Consider the following 16,055-nt stretch of genomic DNA (forward strand, 5'->3'; position numbering starts at 1 on the left):
AAAGTTGTAATGAATGATTCAGCATATACTGTTAAACACTGGGATTCTAATTACGTATATGTTAACTAGACTTTGCTCAGTCATGTCCGACTCTTTGTGACCCCATGGACTACAGCCCACCAGGTTCCTCTGCCCGTGCGATTCTCCAGGCAAGAACACTGGAGTGGGTTGCCATTCCCTACTCCAGAGGATCCTCCTGATCCAGGGGTTGAACCTGAGTCTCCTGCATTGCAGGCAGATTCTTTACCATCTGAGCTACAGTATGTTAGACCATTTGATATTGTTTCACATCTCTTGGTGATCTCTTCTGTTGGGTTTTCCCTTTTCTCATTTATTTCAGTTTCAATTTGTGTCCCATCTGTAGACTTATCTTTAGTTCACTGAAACTTTATTTGTGCTATATGCTGAGTTGTGTTGTTCTCTTTCTCAAAAAACAACAAAAAAGTTATATGTTGAAGTCCTAATCCCAGCATTTCAGAATATGACTGTTTTGGATACAGGGTCTGTTTTGGTGACCTCTTCAAAAAATAAGTAAGTTAAAATGAACTTGTTAACTGGGTCCTACTCTAATACTGCTGATGTTTTTACAAGAGGAGATTAGGACATACAGATACACACAGAGGGAAGTTCGCATGAAGACACAGGGAGAAGATGACCATCCACAAGCCAAGTAGAGAGGCCTCAGAAGAAACCAGCCCTGTCAACTCCTTGATCTCAGTCTTCTAGATTGCCCATTTATGCGGAAAAATTTTGTTGTGTAAGTCACGCATCCATAATATTCTGGTATGGCTGTTCTGAAAAACTATGACGCTTGACCCTGCTAAGTCTACTAATAAGTCTGTAAGAAGTACTTTTTATCTCCATTTCTTTGTTCTTCATTTCTAAACTTCTATTGATACTTTCTTACAGTTTGCTTTTCTCTCCTGAAATCACCCAATTGATATTACATGTTACTTATCTTTCCAGTTAGTGCTTTTGCCTATTATTCATAGTTATTTGAAATTCCTTGCCAGAGAGTTCCAACATTTGTGTCATATCTGAGCTTTTAAGAATTGCTTTGTTTCTTGGGAAACTTTTTCTTTCTTAATGCTTTGTAATTTTTATAAAGACAAGACATCTTGTGTACTACAATACAGACTGAGACATATAATGTTTACGCTTAGAAATGGGTACAGTTTTTTTTTTTTTTTTCCTGCTGGGACTTTACTATGGGAGTTAATGTTAATCTCATTAGATATTGAGCTGGATTTGAGATTTGTTGTTGCTATGGTTATGATCTGTACACTACATATTTTTTTTAAGTGAGTGAGAACTGTTTTGTCAGAAAGCTTTTGTGTTTTTCGAGTGTCTTCTCAACCCTCAGCTTTTAATCTTTCCATTGTGCAGTGCCTCAGAGAAGGTCTATCTCTTGCAGGTTACTTCTTACCTGGAGCTGATTAGCCTCACTTGTAGGAGACTTGGGTGTTCTCTATTGTCTGACTAAGCTTCTGTATTGAAAGCCAGTCCAGGTTCGATGCACGATACTGGATGCTTGGGGCTGGTGCACTGGGACAACCCAGAGGGATGGTATGGGGAGGGAGGAGGGAGGAGGGTTCAGGATGGGGAACACACGTATACCTGTGGCAGATTCATTTCGATATTGGGCAAAACTAATACAATATTGTAAAGTTTAAAAATAAAATAAAATTAAAAAAAAAAAGAAAGTGAAATTAAGTCGCTCAGTCTTATCCGACTCTTCGTGACCCCATGGACTGCAGCCTACCAGGCTCCTCCATCCATGGGATTTTCCAGGCAAGAGTACTGGAGTGGGGTGCCGTTAGGCCTGGACTAATATAGAATAACCCTTTTAGGCAAATGTGTTTGCTCTTATAAGTTATATCCTTCTCCCATTTTAAATTGCCATATTATTCCAAAATGATTATGGGGATGTGTATCATTCAACCATCAACGTATTAATGAGAGACATAAGTTTGGAGTATAGATATATACATATGCCACCCCTCCACAGACACACACTTAATGTCTACTCTTAGAGACTTGCTTTATAGAAAAATTATGTAAAATTATGTTGTCCAGATTTCTAAAACCCTTCACTTTACATGTGTCCATTGAAATTTTTCTTTTATAAAATATTTTATGATGAGCTACATCATTGCATATGAGGAAGAAATTATTTTAGATTGTTTTTCAATAATCACCAGGGGGAGTCTGGTGGGCCTCCGTCTATGGGGTCGCACAGAGTCGGACATGACTGAAGCGACTTAGCAGCAGCAGCAGCAGCTATCGTAGGCAAATAAAAATCATACTTTCATTAGACAGAAGAGCTAGCATTCCCATTTCTTTAAAGCAACGGCAAAGAAGTTTGTGCCCCCTGTTCTGAAGTTTCTGGTGAACACAGAAACACAGGAGAAACTCAGGCAAGGACCCAGACTTGCAGGGTAGGTTGACAGTGAACACAGCCCTCTCTCCGCTAGTGATTAATTTTCAGATGATCTTATCAACAGCCAGTTTTAGGAAGAGGTTCTGAGGGTGCCTTATAGGGAAGAAAAATCAGCCTTTGAGTTCTGGGCACCCGGATGTTTGACTTTTTCAGGTACTTTGCTCATTTGGTGATACCATTTCATGAGGGGTTTTGTTTAGTTTTTCTATCAGTATTTCCCCTCACACTTCAGTAAAATGTAAAATAAACTTACTGGCTGCCAAAATCAAGCTTATAAGTAAACAGTGGTGGAGAGAGCGCAGGCAGGGTGCTGCACTGGAGGCCATGGAGAGGAATGAGCGACCAGCCTTCCCTAAGCCTTTATATGATCCTCCTTGAAGTGACTAATAAAAGCAGACTAAAATATCCAGGAGGAAAACATAATTTTTAAAAAGATTATAAAGCAAAAAGGCCAGCAACAAATATGCGACACAGAATGTTCTGAAGCTGCTTCACTTTTCTCACTGTCCAAGCTGTTTTGGCTTGGTTTCAGGCGCCAGGATATGGCTCAAAGGCACTTCTGTCTTTTGGAAATCTTGTCCGTGCCAAGAACTCTCGGTCCAGAATGCCTCTGGGAGCCTGGCTTGGTTCTGGGGAACTGGCATAAACTCTGGAGACATAGAGAGAAAATATATATATATGTTTTTTATTCTGAAACCTTCTTCCTCTCCCTTAACCAGCTCTCTCTCTTTTCATTTTCTTCACAGTTTGAGATATCTTGAGGTAGATGGAAAGCAACCAGGAATACAGAATGGTAAGAGAGAAAGAATTTTCCAAGGTTCTTAGACCAAAATTATAGGCGGGAATACCAGTGACATTTGCTCAAGCCTTCGTTGAATCCTTCTAATCTCTGTTCCCATACAACCCCTTCAATCACTGAGCCTATCAACGCTCAATTTTCTCTTTATCTGAATTCCTATGGTTTTTACATTCCATCATTTTTGCTGATTCTTTAGATTTTTACTCTAGAATTACTCCTGGAAGTTTCAAATCTTCATGGTCGCATCACAATTTTGTATTTGCTTTTTAAAGTTTATACTCCATTTGTTGAAAGCTAGATATAGGCACCCTTTTCGATTAACTCTTTCAAAGCATAATGTTAATAGAATCCCTGTATAAATATGGCTGGGAAAGTTATCATAGTTCCTCTTTGCTCCTGGACATCATACAGCAGAAAAACAACAGCGAAAACCTCTAAAACTCTAATTTTTATCAGACCTGGAAGATAAATATAATCCAAAAAAAGCAAGGGATTTGGGAATTGTAAAAAAACAAAAAAAGTTAGATTTCTCTTGGGAGGCAGTGAAGCTATGAAATGTCAAGAGTGATAAGGGGCCCCACAGAAGTAGAGCTCAGAGGATAATAGCAAAATTATAATAGTTCTTAAAGATGAGGGGTTCACCCTCAATTTAAAATTTATAATCTTGTTTGGAAAAAAATTTCTGCTGGAACTACAGTCAACAAGCTATTGACAAAACCCTACCCTTCACTGCATTTGACTCAGAATCAGAGGGATTAGGGGTGCAACACATTCACGTACTTGAGCCATACTTGTATAGAGAACTATCTATCTTTGTGACAGCAAATAAAGATCCTTTTTGTAATAAAAAATTCAATGGTTACTCTGGCAACAACTGCCTCCCTTTCCCATCAACTCTGTAGAGGATACTAATCCAAGAAAATCCAACGTATTCAATGACAACTAATAGGAAAAGAACCAGCAGAACAACCGTACAAAATTCTTACGTGAAAACAAATGTGAAAAACAGCATGAAAACTCATTCCGAAATGAATACTCACGAGAAAAATGGTGACACAAAGACTAAATATTTGACCTTAGTCTCTACCAGCAAGTAAAAGAATATGAAGCAGTATCCTTTTTAAGTGTATGACAGAAAGTGAAAGTCACTCAGTAGTGTCTAACTCTTTGCGGCCCTGTGGACTATACAGTCCATGGAATTCTCCAGGCCAGAATACAGCAGTGGACAGCCTTTCCCTTCTCCAGGGAATCTTCCCAACCCAGGGATCAAACCCAGGTCTCCTGTATTGCAGGCGGGTTTACCAGCTGAGCCACAAGGGAAGCCCAAGGGAAGTAATACTAGAATTCAGAGATAAGAGGGAATTACACCAGAAAGAAATGAAAATTGAACTGGTAGAACTCAGGAAAAATTGAAGAAAAACCAAAATCAGCACATAAATTAAGAAAATGCAAGGAACACTATTGAGGAACATACAGTATGGAAAATATAGTAAAGGAAATAAATTACAGAAATGAGACGAATTAACAAAATGAATTAGAAACAGCAAAATAAAACAACTGGAAAGGTTACAGATAAAATGAGATACAGAAAAGAAGCAAAAATTAAAAATATGACATATGTATAATTGAAATCTCTGAAGATAAAAAAACAAACAGAAGCAACAAAATGGAAAATAACTTATCGTAAAGAAATAAATCAAGAAAAATATTCACAATTAATATGCCTTGAATATTTTTTACATTGGGAGGATAATATTCCAGTGAATACTGAAACTGATACAGCAACACCATAGCTATGCTAATAATGTTATCAAAATTCCAAGATTTAAGCAAGAAGATCATTTGAGTGATCGAGAAAAAAGATTACGCTAAGTATAAGAATAAGATAAAACAACGAAGCTGTCTGTATGTTTCTCCATAGTCACAAACAAGGTCAGAAGTCAGTACAGCAACATGTAAAAGGTATTCAATAAAAAAGAAAGGAAGAGACCCATATCTTATGATCAGGTAAATTTATCTTCAAGATTGTTTAATATACAAAGTAAAATAATGAGGAAGAAAATATTGATAAAGAAACTAAGATAAAGGAAGGAGGGTATAGCAAAATTGTTACTATTGTTCATATTAGGAAACTAATAAATACCATTATAATTAAAAGTATATTGGGTAGAGTAGGTACCAGCTAATCACAGTTTATGGGCCAAATCTGGTCCAACACCTATTTTTGTATGGCCTGCAAAATAAGAATGCTGCTTACAGCTTATGTGATGTTTGGGGGAAAAAAAATGAATGATAATAGTTCATGATGTGAAAATTGTATGAAATTCAAAATTCAGTATCCATAAAAAAGTTTTATAGGACCACCAACAGGCTTATTCATCTACATGTTGCCTAGGGTTGCTATTGTGTTAAAATGATGGAGTTGATGACAGAGTCACTATTATGTTTTTTAATTCCAATGAATTAGAAAAATGGTAGCTGTAATCTGTGAAGACAAAATCTGGTTGTCTTAAAAGAAAAAAGAGAAAAATCATTAGTTAATCAGGAAAGAGAAAACTGCGATTAAAAACAAAGAAACAAAACTCAACAGTAAAGGAAGAATTAACCACACAGGAACTGGGGAGATTAAAGAATCTTAAGACAATGAAATTGAAAAAGTTGGATGAAGTAAGACTTTTTTAAGGAAAATATGATTTACACTAAATGACATCAAGAAATAAGAATCTAAATATTTAGAACTACTTCAGTAAAAATGATAGAGGATAAAATGATCAAAAGGTTATTTTCAGCAAAGCTGCAGGGTTAGTCACTTTCATAAGGGAATTTAAAAGCAAATAAAACCAGGGATATTTCAACGTTTCTAGAGAAAAACAGACGAAAGAATTTCTTAAGATTGTTTCTGGGAAAATGGTGCAAAATTGATAATAAAACTTGACAAAGATGTTTTATACACAAATAAAATGAATAGATTAATCTATTACCAAAAAAAAAAAAAATATGAGGGCACCATTTCAAAGAACATGTACCCAAAAGAATACAAAAAGAATAATTATCTTGACAGAGGAATTTACTCCAGAAGTACAATGATGGTTCATTATTAGGAAAAATGTTTATATGTAGTTTATAATATTAGAGAAAAATTATGATCAAAATTTCATATATGATGAAAGGTCATTTGGCAAAATACAATAGCCATTCCTCACTAACACATTCAGTTAAATGAGGATAGATGGACACCTTTTACATACAGTAAACATAGATTGATCTCAGTCCAGAAGTCAGCATTGTGCTCACTGGAGATTGACTAGAAGCATAGTCATCAAAACCTAGGGTCTGTCATACAGTGAAGTCAGAGAAAGAAAAACAAATATTGTATATTAACGCATACATGTGGAATCTAGAAAGATGATATGGAGGAACCTATTTCCAGGGCAGCAAGAGAGACTCAGATGTAGAGAACGGACATGTGGATACAGTGAGGGAAGGGAAGGGTGGGACAACTTGGGAGATTGGCATTGATGTATATACACTGCCCACGTATACAATAGATAACTAGTGGGAAAATGCTGTGCTACACAGGGAGCTCAGCTCTGTGGTGACCTAGAGGGGTGAGATGGGGGTGAGACGGGAGGGAGAATACAAGAGAGAGGGGATATATTTATACATATGGCTAATTCACTTCATTATACAGCAGAAATTAACATTGTAAAGCAATTATGTGCTATGTGCTTATTTGCTCAGTCATGTCTGACTCTTTGTGACCCCATGGACTGTAGCCCTCCAGGCTCCTCTGACCATGGGGATTCTTCAGGCAAGAATACTGGAGTGGGTTGCCATGCCCTCTTCCAAGGGATCCTCCCAACCCAAGGATCGAACCCAGGTCTCCCACCTTGCAGGAAGATTCTTTACTGTCTGAGCCACCAGGGAAGCCCAAAGCAATTATACTCTAATAATAAAATAAAATCAAGATCAAGAGAAGAATACCATAAAGTATTAGCTTGCGTGCGTGCTAAGTTGCTTCAGTCATGTCTACTCTGCGACCCCACAGACTCTAGCCCACCAGGCTCCTCTGTCCATGGGGATTCTTCAGGCAAGTATACTGGAGTGGGTTGCCATGCCTTTCTCCAGGGGATCTTCCCAACCCAGGAGATCGAACCTGTGTCTCTTATGTCTCCTGCACTGGCAAGTAGCTTCTTTACCACTAGCGCCACCTGGGAAACTCAAAGTATTAGCATTACTAGTCAAAACAGACGAGCCGAAGGAAAATAAGAAGCAAAAACTTTATCAACTGTAATTATGTGGCAATAACATGAGGGAACATTTGAAAATCCAAGGGAATCAACCAGAACACTACAAAGAGTGAGAGAATTCAGGGAAGTAATGGGACATAGATAATAATAAACAGAAAGCAATAAATTTATTATGTACCAAAAGCAAGCAGTTAAAACGCCTAATGGGAAAAACATTTAAAACAGCCAAAATCAGCAAAACAATATCTTTGGAAATAAACTTTAAAACAATGTAGAAATCCACACAAAGAAAAATTAAAACAAATGTGAAGGCAAAGATGGATTTTTCAATAAATGGTGTTGTAGAATAACCCATCTGGGGAAAAAAGAAAAACTGAATCCATATTTCATACCAAACATCAGGAACAATTCCAAATGGAGGGTTTTGTTTTTTTTTTTTTTTTAACATTCAAGAATGAAAGTCATAAAAACAGTAGGAAGAAGTAGGAAAATTCATTTGTAAATGTGAAGCAGGGAAAGTCTCCTTTAATCAACAACTCAGAATCCAAATCGCAAAAGACAACATGAGAAAACAGAGAAGAGACTTCTGCACGCAAAAGCGATAAGGCAAAAAACCATGAATAAAGTCAAGAGACAAATACAAAATGGCGGGGGAAGGAACTGCAATTCATATCATGGGCAGCATGAGTTTTTTTCCTCAATAAAAATAGCTTCTTAAAGTCAATAATGAAAGACAAACAGCTGAATAGAAAATAAAATAGATTGGGCAGTTCATAGACAAGAAGCTTATAAAAACACTGGAACATACAAAAAGTAATCAATCTCACTTAAAATAAAACTGCGTAGATACACCATTGTTTGAACCTATCAGGTTAACTCAAATTCCAACTCTTCATTGGTGACACTGAGGGGAAGTTGGCGTCCTGCACTGCTTACTGAAACACAGAGCCTCAGGACTTCCCGGACCTGGTGCTGGGCGTACTTCCCGCAGGTCTCTGATGCCCAATGGATCCTCGTCAGTTAGAACTAGTAGGCTTGCTGCCTTTGGCCACAATCAATCTAAGGCTTCAAATCTTTTCCAGTTTATCCCAAGTATAAACCACTTTATTTGCTTTGAGTGTTATGATGAGGAAAAGTTTGGGAACCCCTGAAACAGTACAGTTGTTAGAGATAGAAAGTTGGTTCTACCCATCCAAAATTATGAATTTGTATAACTTTTGATGCATCTTCAATTCAGGAATTAATCCTGTAGATGTACCTGCAGGTATGCTCAATGAAATATATACTAGGTTATTCAGTATATCAGTATTTGTAATACTGCTGCTGCTGCTAAGTCACTTCAGTCGTGTCTGACTCTGTGCAACTCCATAGACAGCAGCCCACGAGGCCCCCCTCTCCCTGGGATTCTCCAGGCAAGAATACTGGAAGTAATCCAAATGTCTATCCAGAGTTTACTGGGGTTTGCTGCTGCTGCTGCTGCTAAGTCGCTTCAGTCGTGTCCGATTCTGTGCCACTCCATAGACGGCAGCCCACCAGGCTCCCCTGTCCCTGGGATTCTCCAGGCAAGAACACTGGAGTGGGTTGCCATTTCCTTCTCCAATGCATGAAAGTGAAAAGTGAAAGTGAAAAGTGAAAGTGATGTTGCTCAGTCGTATCCGACTCTTAGCGACCTCATGGGTCGCTAAGGCTCATGGACTGCAGCCTACCAGGCTCCTCTGTCCATGGGACATTCCAGGCAAGAGTACTGGAGTGGGTTGCCATTGCCTTCTCCGTTACTGGGATTTAGGTAAATTATAGTCACCCAACCAATGGGATACTGGGAGTGATACTAACAAAAGGAGAGAGAGAGAGAAAAAAATCACATACTGTTATAGAAAATTTCTCTGAATAAATAATCAGAAAAAAAGAAGTGTGCAGAACAATGTACACAGAATGCTAACTTTTGTCCAAAAACACAGAGAAATAATATATATTCATATTTGCTTCATATGTATTTAAAAAACTCTGGAAGGATACATAGTAGACAGTGCTTTTGTGAGGTCACGGAATATGAAGGGGAGAGAGATGGGGAGGATCAAAGGCAGGAGAAAAACATTTCACTGTACATATTTCTATATTTTGTAATTGTTTTTTTATTTTTGAATAATATAAATGTATTGCTATATCAAAGCTATTAAACATGAAAACAATGCTGCCTTATCTATCTCCAAAAGTAGGAATTAGGCAATCTGGTAGAGTAAGTGAGGAAAGCTGTTATGTCAGATTTCAGAGGCAGAGGAATATATATTGAACCCCTCAGGGCACATCATGGACAGGAAGTGGTAAATATCTTCCTGAACAATTTCCCCCCCGACACACTGCCAGTAATGGTTCACTCTGCTCTAATGGTTTAAGGACATGAAAGAGTGGGCTCCTTTAGGAGCTATTTGCTTTCCCCTCCATCAGGTTCAAAGCAGCTACATTTTGGTAGTATTCTTTACTTTTAAGGAGAGCTAGACCCAATCCCTTTGGATAGAAAGTGGAATGTACACACTATATATTTAAAAGTGATAACCAACAAGGACCGAGTGTAGAGCATAGGGCAAACTCCTCAGTATTCTGCAATAATCTACATGGGAAAAGAATCTGAGAAAGAACAGATACATGTGTGTATGTGTGTATAAATATATATATTTATATAAATATATATTTATATATATATTTATAATAATATATAAATATTAAGATATAACTGAATCACTTTGCTGCACACCTGAAACTAACACAACATTGTTAATCAACTATTGCTCCAATATAAAATAAAAATTAAAACAAAAGTTGAGGCAAATCGCTATTCAAGGCAATCGAGTGTAGAAATCCCAGACTCTGGGAGAGTCTGTTGGGCATGAGTTTAGATTCCACCTTTAGAAACTTTCTTATTTGGCTATACAGTTAAGATCTCCTCAGCAGAAAAAGAGAGATCATAGCAACACCTACCTCCTGAACACTTAGAAAGAGTACAACACATGTAACATGTCTAGGAGAGTGTGCGTCACTTGGAAAAGGCTCACAAGTTTTAGTTATTGTTCTTTTTTGTGTGCAACTCTTGAAATGATCAATAATGTCTTATCCCATGAGTCCCACTGTGTATTTCCCCTTTATTGTGCCCTAAGGAAGGACTGTGTATGATCTGTTGCTTTTTAAGTTAACTTGGGGAGCAGATACCAGACTAAAGTTTTCTGGTATTTTTCTTATTTTTCAAAGGACAACTAAATGTCAGTCTGAAGGTGACAGATTGCCTCTGAATGTGTACAGTGCCGTGACTACATATGAGCTCTTAGAGTCAGCTAAGTAGAGATCATGTCCCAGCTTCACAAATTCCTTATATCTTCTGAGTCTCAGGTTCCTCTCCCCAATCAGTGTAATGTCAAGCTCATAGGGGCATTGTGACAATAATGAGACGCTGCATGCATGATGCCAGGCAAATGCATAGCAGGTGCCAATCAAAGGGCTATTGTGTTCTTTTGCTAATACGTCATCATGACTCACCTCAGAGACATCTAGCACATAGCAAATAAGGAGAGAAAAAAATTGCAACCCAAAGAAAAATTCCCAGGATGAATGCATAATGTTTTCATTGAAGGGAAGGCTGAAGTTAATTTTTGTTTTTTTTTTGGAAAACTTCCATCTCATCCATCACCCGATTCCTTTCCAGGGCGTAGACGTCAGAATTGTTTCTAACTTCAGAGGTTCACCACACCCTATCCAGACTCTATGGAACATCAGTTGTGTTTTATATTTTAGGTGTTGGCTCTTAGAGGAATATTCTCTCTCTCTCTCTTTTTTTTTTTCCTAAATAGTACAAGGTCACACATTATGAAAGCCCTTCAATTCACAGGAGAGAATCTTGTGAGGGGCTGCAGCTATCTCAGATTTTCCTGAAGAAATGTTTGCTTCTTTCCCTTGCCCAATACCATTAAATGTTCATTTGGTAAACTTTATTTTACTATAGTAATAATAATAATTAAAATGAAGTTCAGAAGTATAACCATCTTGCTTGCTGCTGCTCTTGCTGTCTTCAAATCTTCTGGTAGAAAGGCTTTTATACAATTTGCCATAAGGCAGATATTCTTAAGCTGCCTCCCTGCTGTTTAAGTTCAGTACATCAAAATAAGTGTACAGACAACTTCTCTGAGGCCATTAAGGAGGATCTGCTGCCCTAACCACATCTCTGGAGTCCTGGCTACCTAATATATGGACTTCTGGGGCATGAGGTGCTACTTAATTTTCAGTTTCAATCTGTTCCAAGTCCATGGGGAGAACACAGTGATGAAATGTTATCATTATGGCACCAATGCAAGCCTCAGATTATTAAGTGTATTGCAATGGATAGACCATCTGTCATGATATAAACTGGTTTGATCAAAAATATATGCTAGGGACTTACATGAAATTTCATAACATGGTAAAAGATTTATATCCCAAGGATACAGATGCATAGTACAGAGACATGCATCATTAGAAATGTATATATGCACACCCAGCACCAAAAATACATATATATCTGGGTCTTGATTTCATCAGTTCTGTAAGAAGGATACTAACATCTCCTAGTGGAGGTATTACATACTATCTTTGTAAGTATAGGTATAAAAATTGAGTAAGAAAGTCAGTTATAAAATTTCCTTTCATGTGTCTCCATCAGAATATTAAAAAATTTTAAAGTTTCCAGAGCCTGGGTATACTCTTTTGCAGGCATTCATCACAGCACCTTTAAAATTCTACTTCTTGTCTTGCGGCAAAAATGATGATTTAGATCGGCTTGGAGAACTAACTAATTGGATAAATTAAGCATTGTTAACTGTAGTGACATCAGGAATCTTGGAGTGAAACGTAGCTTAAATGTCATCTTTCAACTGAGTGCTTTTTATAAAAGTAAGTTATAACTGCCCCTATTGTTTCTTTTTTCAGGAACTCTGTTCGGGGCTAGATTTCACGTCAGACAGAAAGGTTATCGTGGAGACACAAAAAAACATATGTTCTTGGGCGTATAGGTTTGAACCATATTTAAATCATATGAGATGATAACATTGAGTAGAACTGGTTGAAGTATCACACATAAACATTCAAAGTGGATTAATTTTATTTTGCATTACGTTCCATTTGGATTCTCTTAAACAAAAAGCCATCATTTTTTCTACAACCACCAATTTTATAGCAGATGTTATACATTCTTTGAAAGCAAAGACTGTGACATTTATCTTTGTATTTCTTTCAGCACCTATGTAAAGATTTCTAATAAATGCTTGATGGATATATTAATGGTTTCTTTAGAAAGTCCTTCTTGTTAACTCGTATAATTGAACCAATATACTCCTTTGTATTGAACCATACATACAGATTTGTATTAATAAAGCATGTGATTCATAAAATATTGGAAACTGCTATTCTTCCATGTGACTTTGCTGTGCCTAATTCCCACAAAGAATAGATGGAAAGATGAATTTAATTAATGTGTCTTCCTAGGTCAATTTTTTTAAGGAGGAATTTGTCAATGCTTAAGTATCAAATATTGGAAAAGGAAATGGCAACCCACTCCAGTGTTCTTGCCTGGAGAATCCCAGGGACGGGAGAATCCCTGGTGGGCTGCCGTCTATGGGGTCGCACAGAGTCAGACACGACTGAAGTGACTTAGCAGCAGCAGCAGCAAGTATCAAATACAAATGTTACATGACTCCTTCCCAGTACTTTTCTTATTGATCTTAACTTCCAAGTGATAACATTCATTAGAGTTGCATCATAAAATCCAATTTTTATTTACTAGCACAACTGGAGTTTTATGGAGAATAAAATTCAAACTCTATCTTTCTCAGAGCTTTCAGGAAAACTTTGAGGCTATTCATCACTTTTCCTTGAAATTTACAAACAAGAAATAAGCCAAAGAGATGATGCCATTTTGAGTAAGAATTGCTCTCAAGAAAGAGCAATTCTATCTATCTATCTATCTATCATCTATTTATCTATCATTTATCTCATTGAGATAAGTTTGTTTAGTTGATGAGAGCTTGGGATTCCCTAAGGCTAAGCCCATGGATTAATACACAAGGGGTTGTTTCTATAACCATGAGCCGCTCTATTGATCATGGGGACAGGCTTGTATATACATGATCTGGTCACCCAAGGACTGAGTGATGAGTCCATTCACATCATCACTACTAGAAAAACAACTCAGAACGTGAGTTCCATGTTTGGTGGATCTACGGTCTATACTTTATTACTTGTTTCTTGGTCCCTCTCTGTGGTGTTATTCTGAGCATTATGTAGGTACGGGGAATATATCATTTGACTCAGGTAAGACAGGTAACACCCTCACTCTCCTTTGCTCTTCATATTCTGTTTTTCCTCATCCAGGACTCATTTCCACATCAAGGCCTTCACTCCTGTTTTTCCTTCAGGTTCAGATATTCTCTTCCTTTCACTCTCTAGTCCTCTTCCTCTCTTCACTGGACCAATTTCTAATCAACAATCGGTTCTCACTTGTTTGTCTTTTTTTAATGTGGACCATTTTTAAAGAGGGCTTCCCAGGTGACGCAGTGGTAAAGAATCTCCCTGACAATGCAGGAGATGCAAGATATGCGGGTTCTATCCCTGGGTCGGGAAGATTCCCTGAGAAGGGAATGACAGCCCACTCCAGTATTCTTGCCTGGAGAATTCCATGGACAGAGGAGCCTGGTGGGTTATAGACCATGGGGGTCACAAAGAGTCAGATACAACTGACTGATTTAGCACTTCAGCCCTAATTTTCAAAGACTTTACCAAACTTGTTATAATACTGCTTCTGTTTCATGTTTTAACTTTTTACTGCTAGACATGTGGGGTCCCAGCTCCTCACCAGGGATCAAACTCTCACCCTCTGCATTGGAAGGTGAAGTTTTAACCACTGGACTGCCAGGGAAGTCCCAGCTCTCACTTCAAATGTTATTCCCTCACATTTTCTTTTCTGGTATCACAATTTGTAATCCCTCCCCCCACACACAGACTTTATAGACTCTTAAAACCTTATGTACCTCCCTCATAAAATTTACCCTTATTATGGTAGAAGAAATTGAGAGACTAGTTATAGACTGTCTTCTCCATAGAATATTAGCTCCATGTGGGCAAAGACAAGGTTTTCTTGTTCTACATATTCCCAGCATATAGTAGAGATTTAATTATTATTTTTGAATAAATTAGTATAATGATACTATTTTTTATACTTGTAGGTTGCTGGAAAATTGTATAATACTTCACACACAATAATTAGGATTTCAGTAGGTGAGCATATGCTAACATTTTGAATCCATGAAAAATGTTTTGAAATATAAGGAAAAGGCATAAGTTGTAAAGTGAGAAGGAAACAAGATACAGCTTTGTTAAGTATAATATGACCTAATTGGTGTATGCATAGGAAAACCCAGAAAGAAAATTTACCAAAATGCTCAAAGCATTTTATCTCAAATACTCAAAGATGAGATATTAAACATACAGTTTTATAGTTTCCATATTTTTCTTAACTAACATGAATTGAGAAAATAATGTTATTATGGAAATAAACATTTTTATTATTTATTCATCATTTTAAAACACTGCTTTTCCAGATCCTGGGCATAAGTAAGCATTTTTGATAAAAAGGAGTCTCTACCTGCTTGAACTTTCATCCTTATGAGAAAAAATATCAATAAATCAGTAAACAAATAAATAGAGAGTGTCATATAATAAGTGCTTTGAAGAAATAATACAGGCATTGTGGCAGAAAATGACTGATGGTAGAATTTTAGATAAGAAGCTTATGATGAGCTGTTCACGACAAAAACAATAGGTAACAATGTTTCAAAACTGCCAGGCAACCTGGTAGACATCTCAAATGTTTGACCTCATTTGCTTTTAACAATAATCCTAAGAAACAGGTGCTGTTCTTATTCCCATTTTCACACACAAGGATGTGGACGTTTAGAATCAAGATTTTAACAGAAAACTTGTGGTGTACCTCAATCAGAGTATTTATCATATTGCACTTACTCATTTAGTTCTCTGTCTTCATTATCATATTCTCTGCTTCATGACTAGAGCACATATTTCAGAGCCTGAAACATAATTTAAAACCTCATCATATATTTGTTCAATAATGAATATATGAATAATTTAAAAAAGAAAATTCATTATTAGAGAAAGGAAGTATTATTCTGGAAATTTGCAAAAAAAATACTGTAATTCTTAAAATGAATCATTATGTATAATTATTAGGTAACATGTTCTCTCATCTGTTCATGTTTCCATATAATAGGGGGAAAAGTATCTATGAAAGAGGAACAGATAGTCATAAAAAATGTTAAGGTGAATCATGGATTAACTTTAAAAAGAGCTAGTTGGTTTTATTAAAAACTTACAAAGTAGTTTAAAATAAAATAACATTTGAAATCCAAACTGGAAGATTTAAAAACTTTAATGGGATAACTTAACACTCAAACTTTTTCAACTTAGGTGTCTAATAAGTTCAACACAATACCCCATAAGAACCACACAAATATAAAAATTATAAAATTTATGA

At 36.8% G+C, this 16,055-nt stretch overlaps 1 protein-coding gene and 1 long non-coding RNA gene across 18 annotated transcripts in view; one reads left to right on the forward strand and one right to left on the reverse strand.

The window, feature by feature from the left end:
• LOC147347678 (uncharacterized) overlaps positions 1 to 16,055 on the reverse strand; it is a 302,519-nt gene that overhangs the window by 92,303 nt on the left and 194,161 nt on the right. For 4 of the 5 annotated variants that reach the window (XR_015152457.1, XR_015152464.1, XR_015152453.1 and 1 more), the window contains one exon: positions 15,527 to 15,591. Coding sequence is in view for 1 of the 5 variants with exons in the window: in XM_086370111.1 (XP_086226237.1) it covers positions 15,585 to 15,591 (7 nt within the window). In the remaining 4 variants the exon portion in view is untranslated. Of the gene's footprint in view, positions 1 to 12,855; positions 15,592 to 16,055 lie in introns of those variants that run through there. The other variant, XM_086370111.1, reaches the window with a different exon arrangement.
• Positions 1 to 16,055, forward strand: part of LOC147347679 (uncharacterized) — a 115,911-nt gene that overhangs the window by 52,953 nt on the left and 46,903 nt on the right. For 7 of the 13 annotated variants that reach the window (XR_015152468.1, XR_015152469.1, XR_015152475.1 and 4 more), the window contains exons 3-5: positions 592 to 757; positions 1,415 to 1,508; positions 3,187 to 3,233. This is a non-coding gene — a long non-coding RNA (uncharacterized LOC147347679). Of the gene's footprint in view, positions 1 to 591; positions 758 to 1,414; positions 1,509 to 3,186; positions 3,234 to 12,439; positions 12,791 to 16,055 lie in introns of those variants that run through there. The other 6 variants (XR_015152477.1, XR_015152472.1, XR_015152474.1 and 3 more) reach the window with 3 other exon arrangements.

Source organism: Bos grunniens, chromosome 23 (genome assembly GCF_055505025.1).
Source record: "Bos grunniens cultivar Pamir isolate PY7600 chromosome 23, Bosgru_T2T1.0, whole genome shotgun sequence".
In the NCBI taxonomy this organism is placed as follows: domain Eukaryota; kingdom Metazoa; phylum Chordata; class Mammalia; order Artiodactyla; family Bovidae; genus Bos; species Bos grunniens.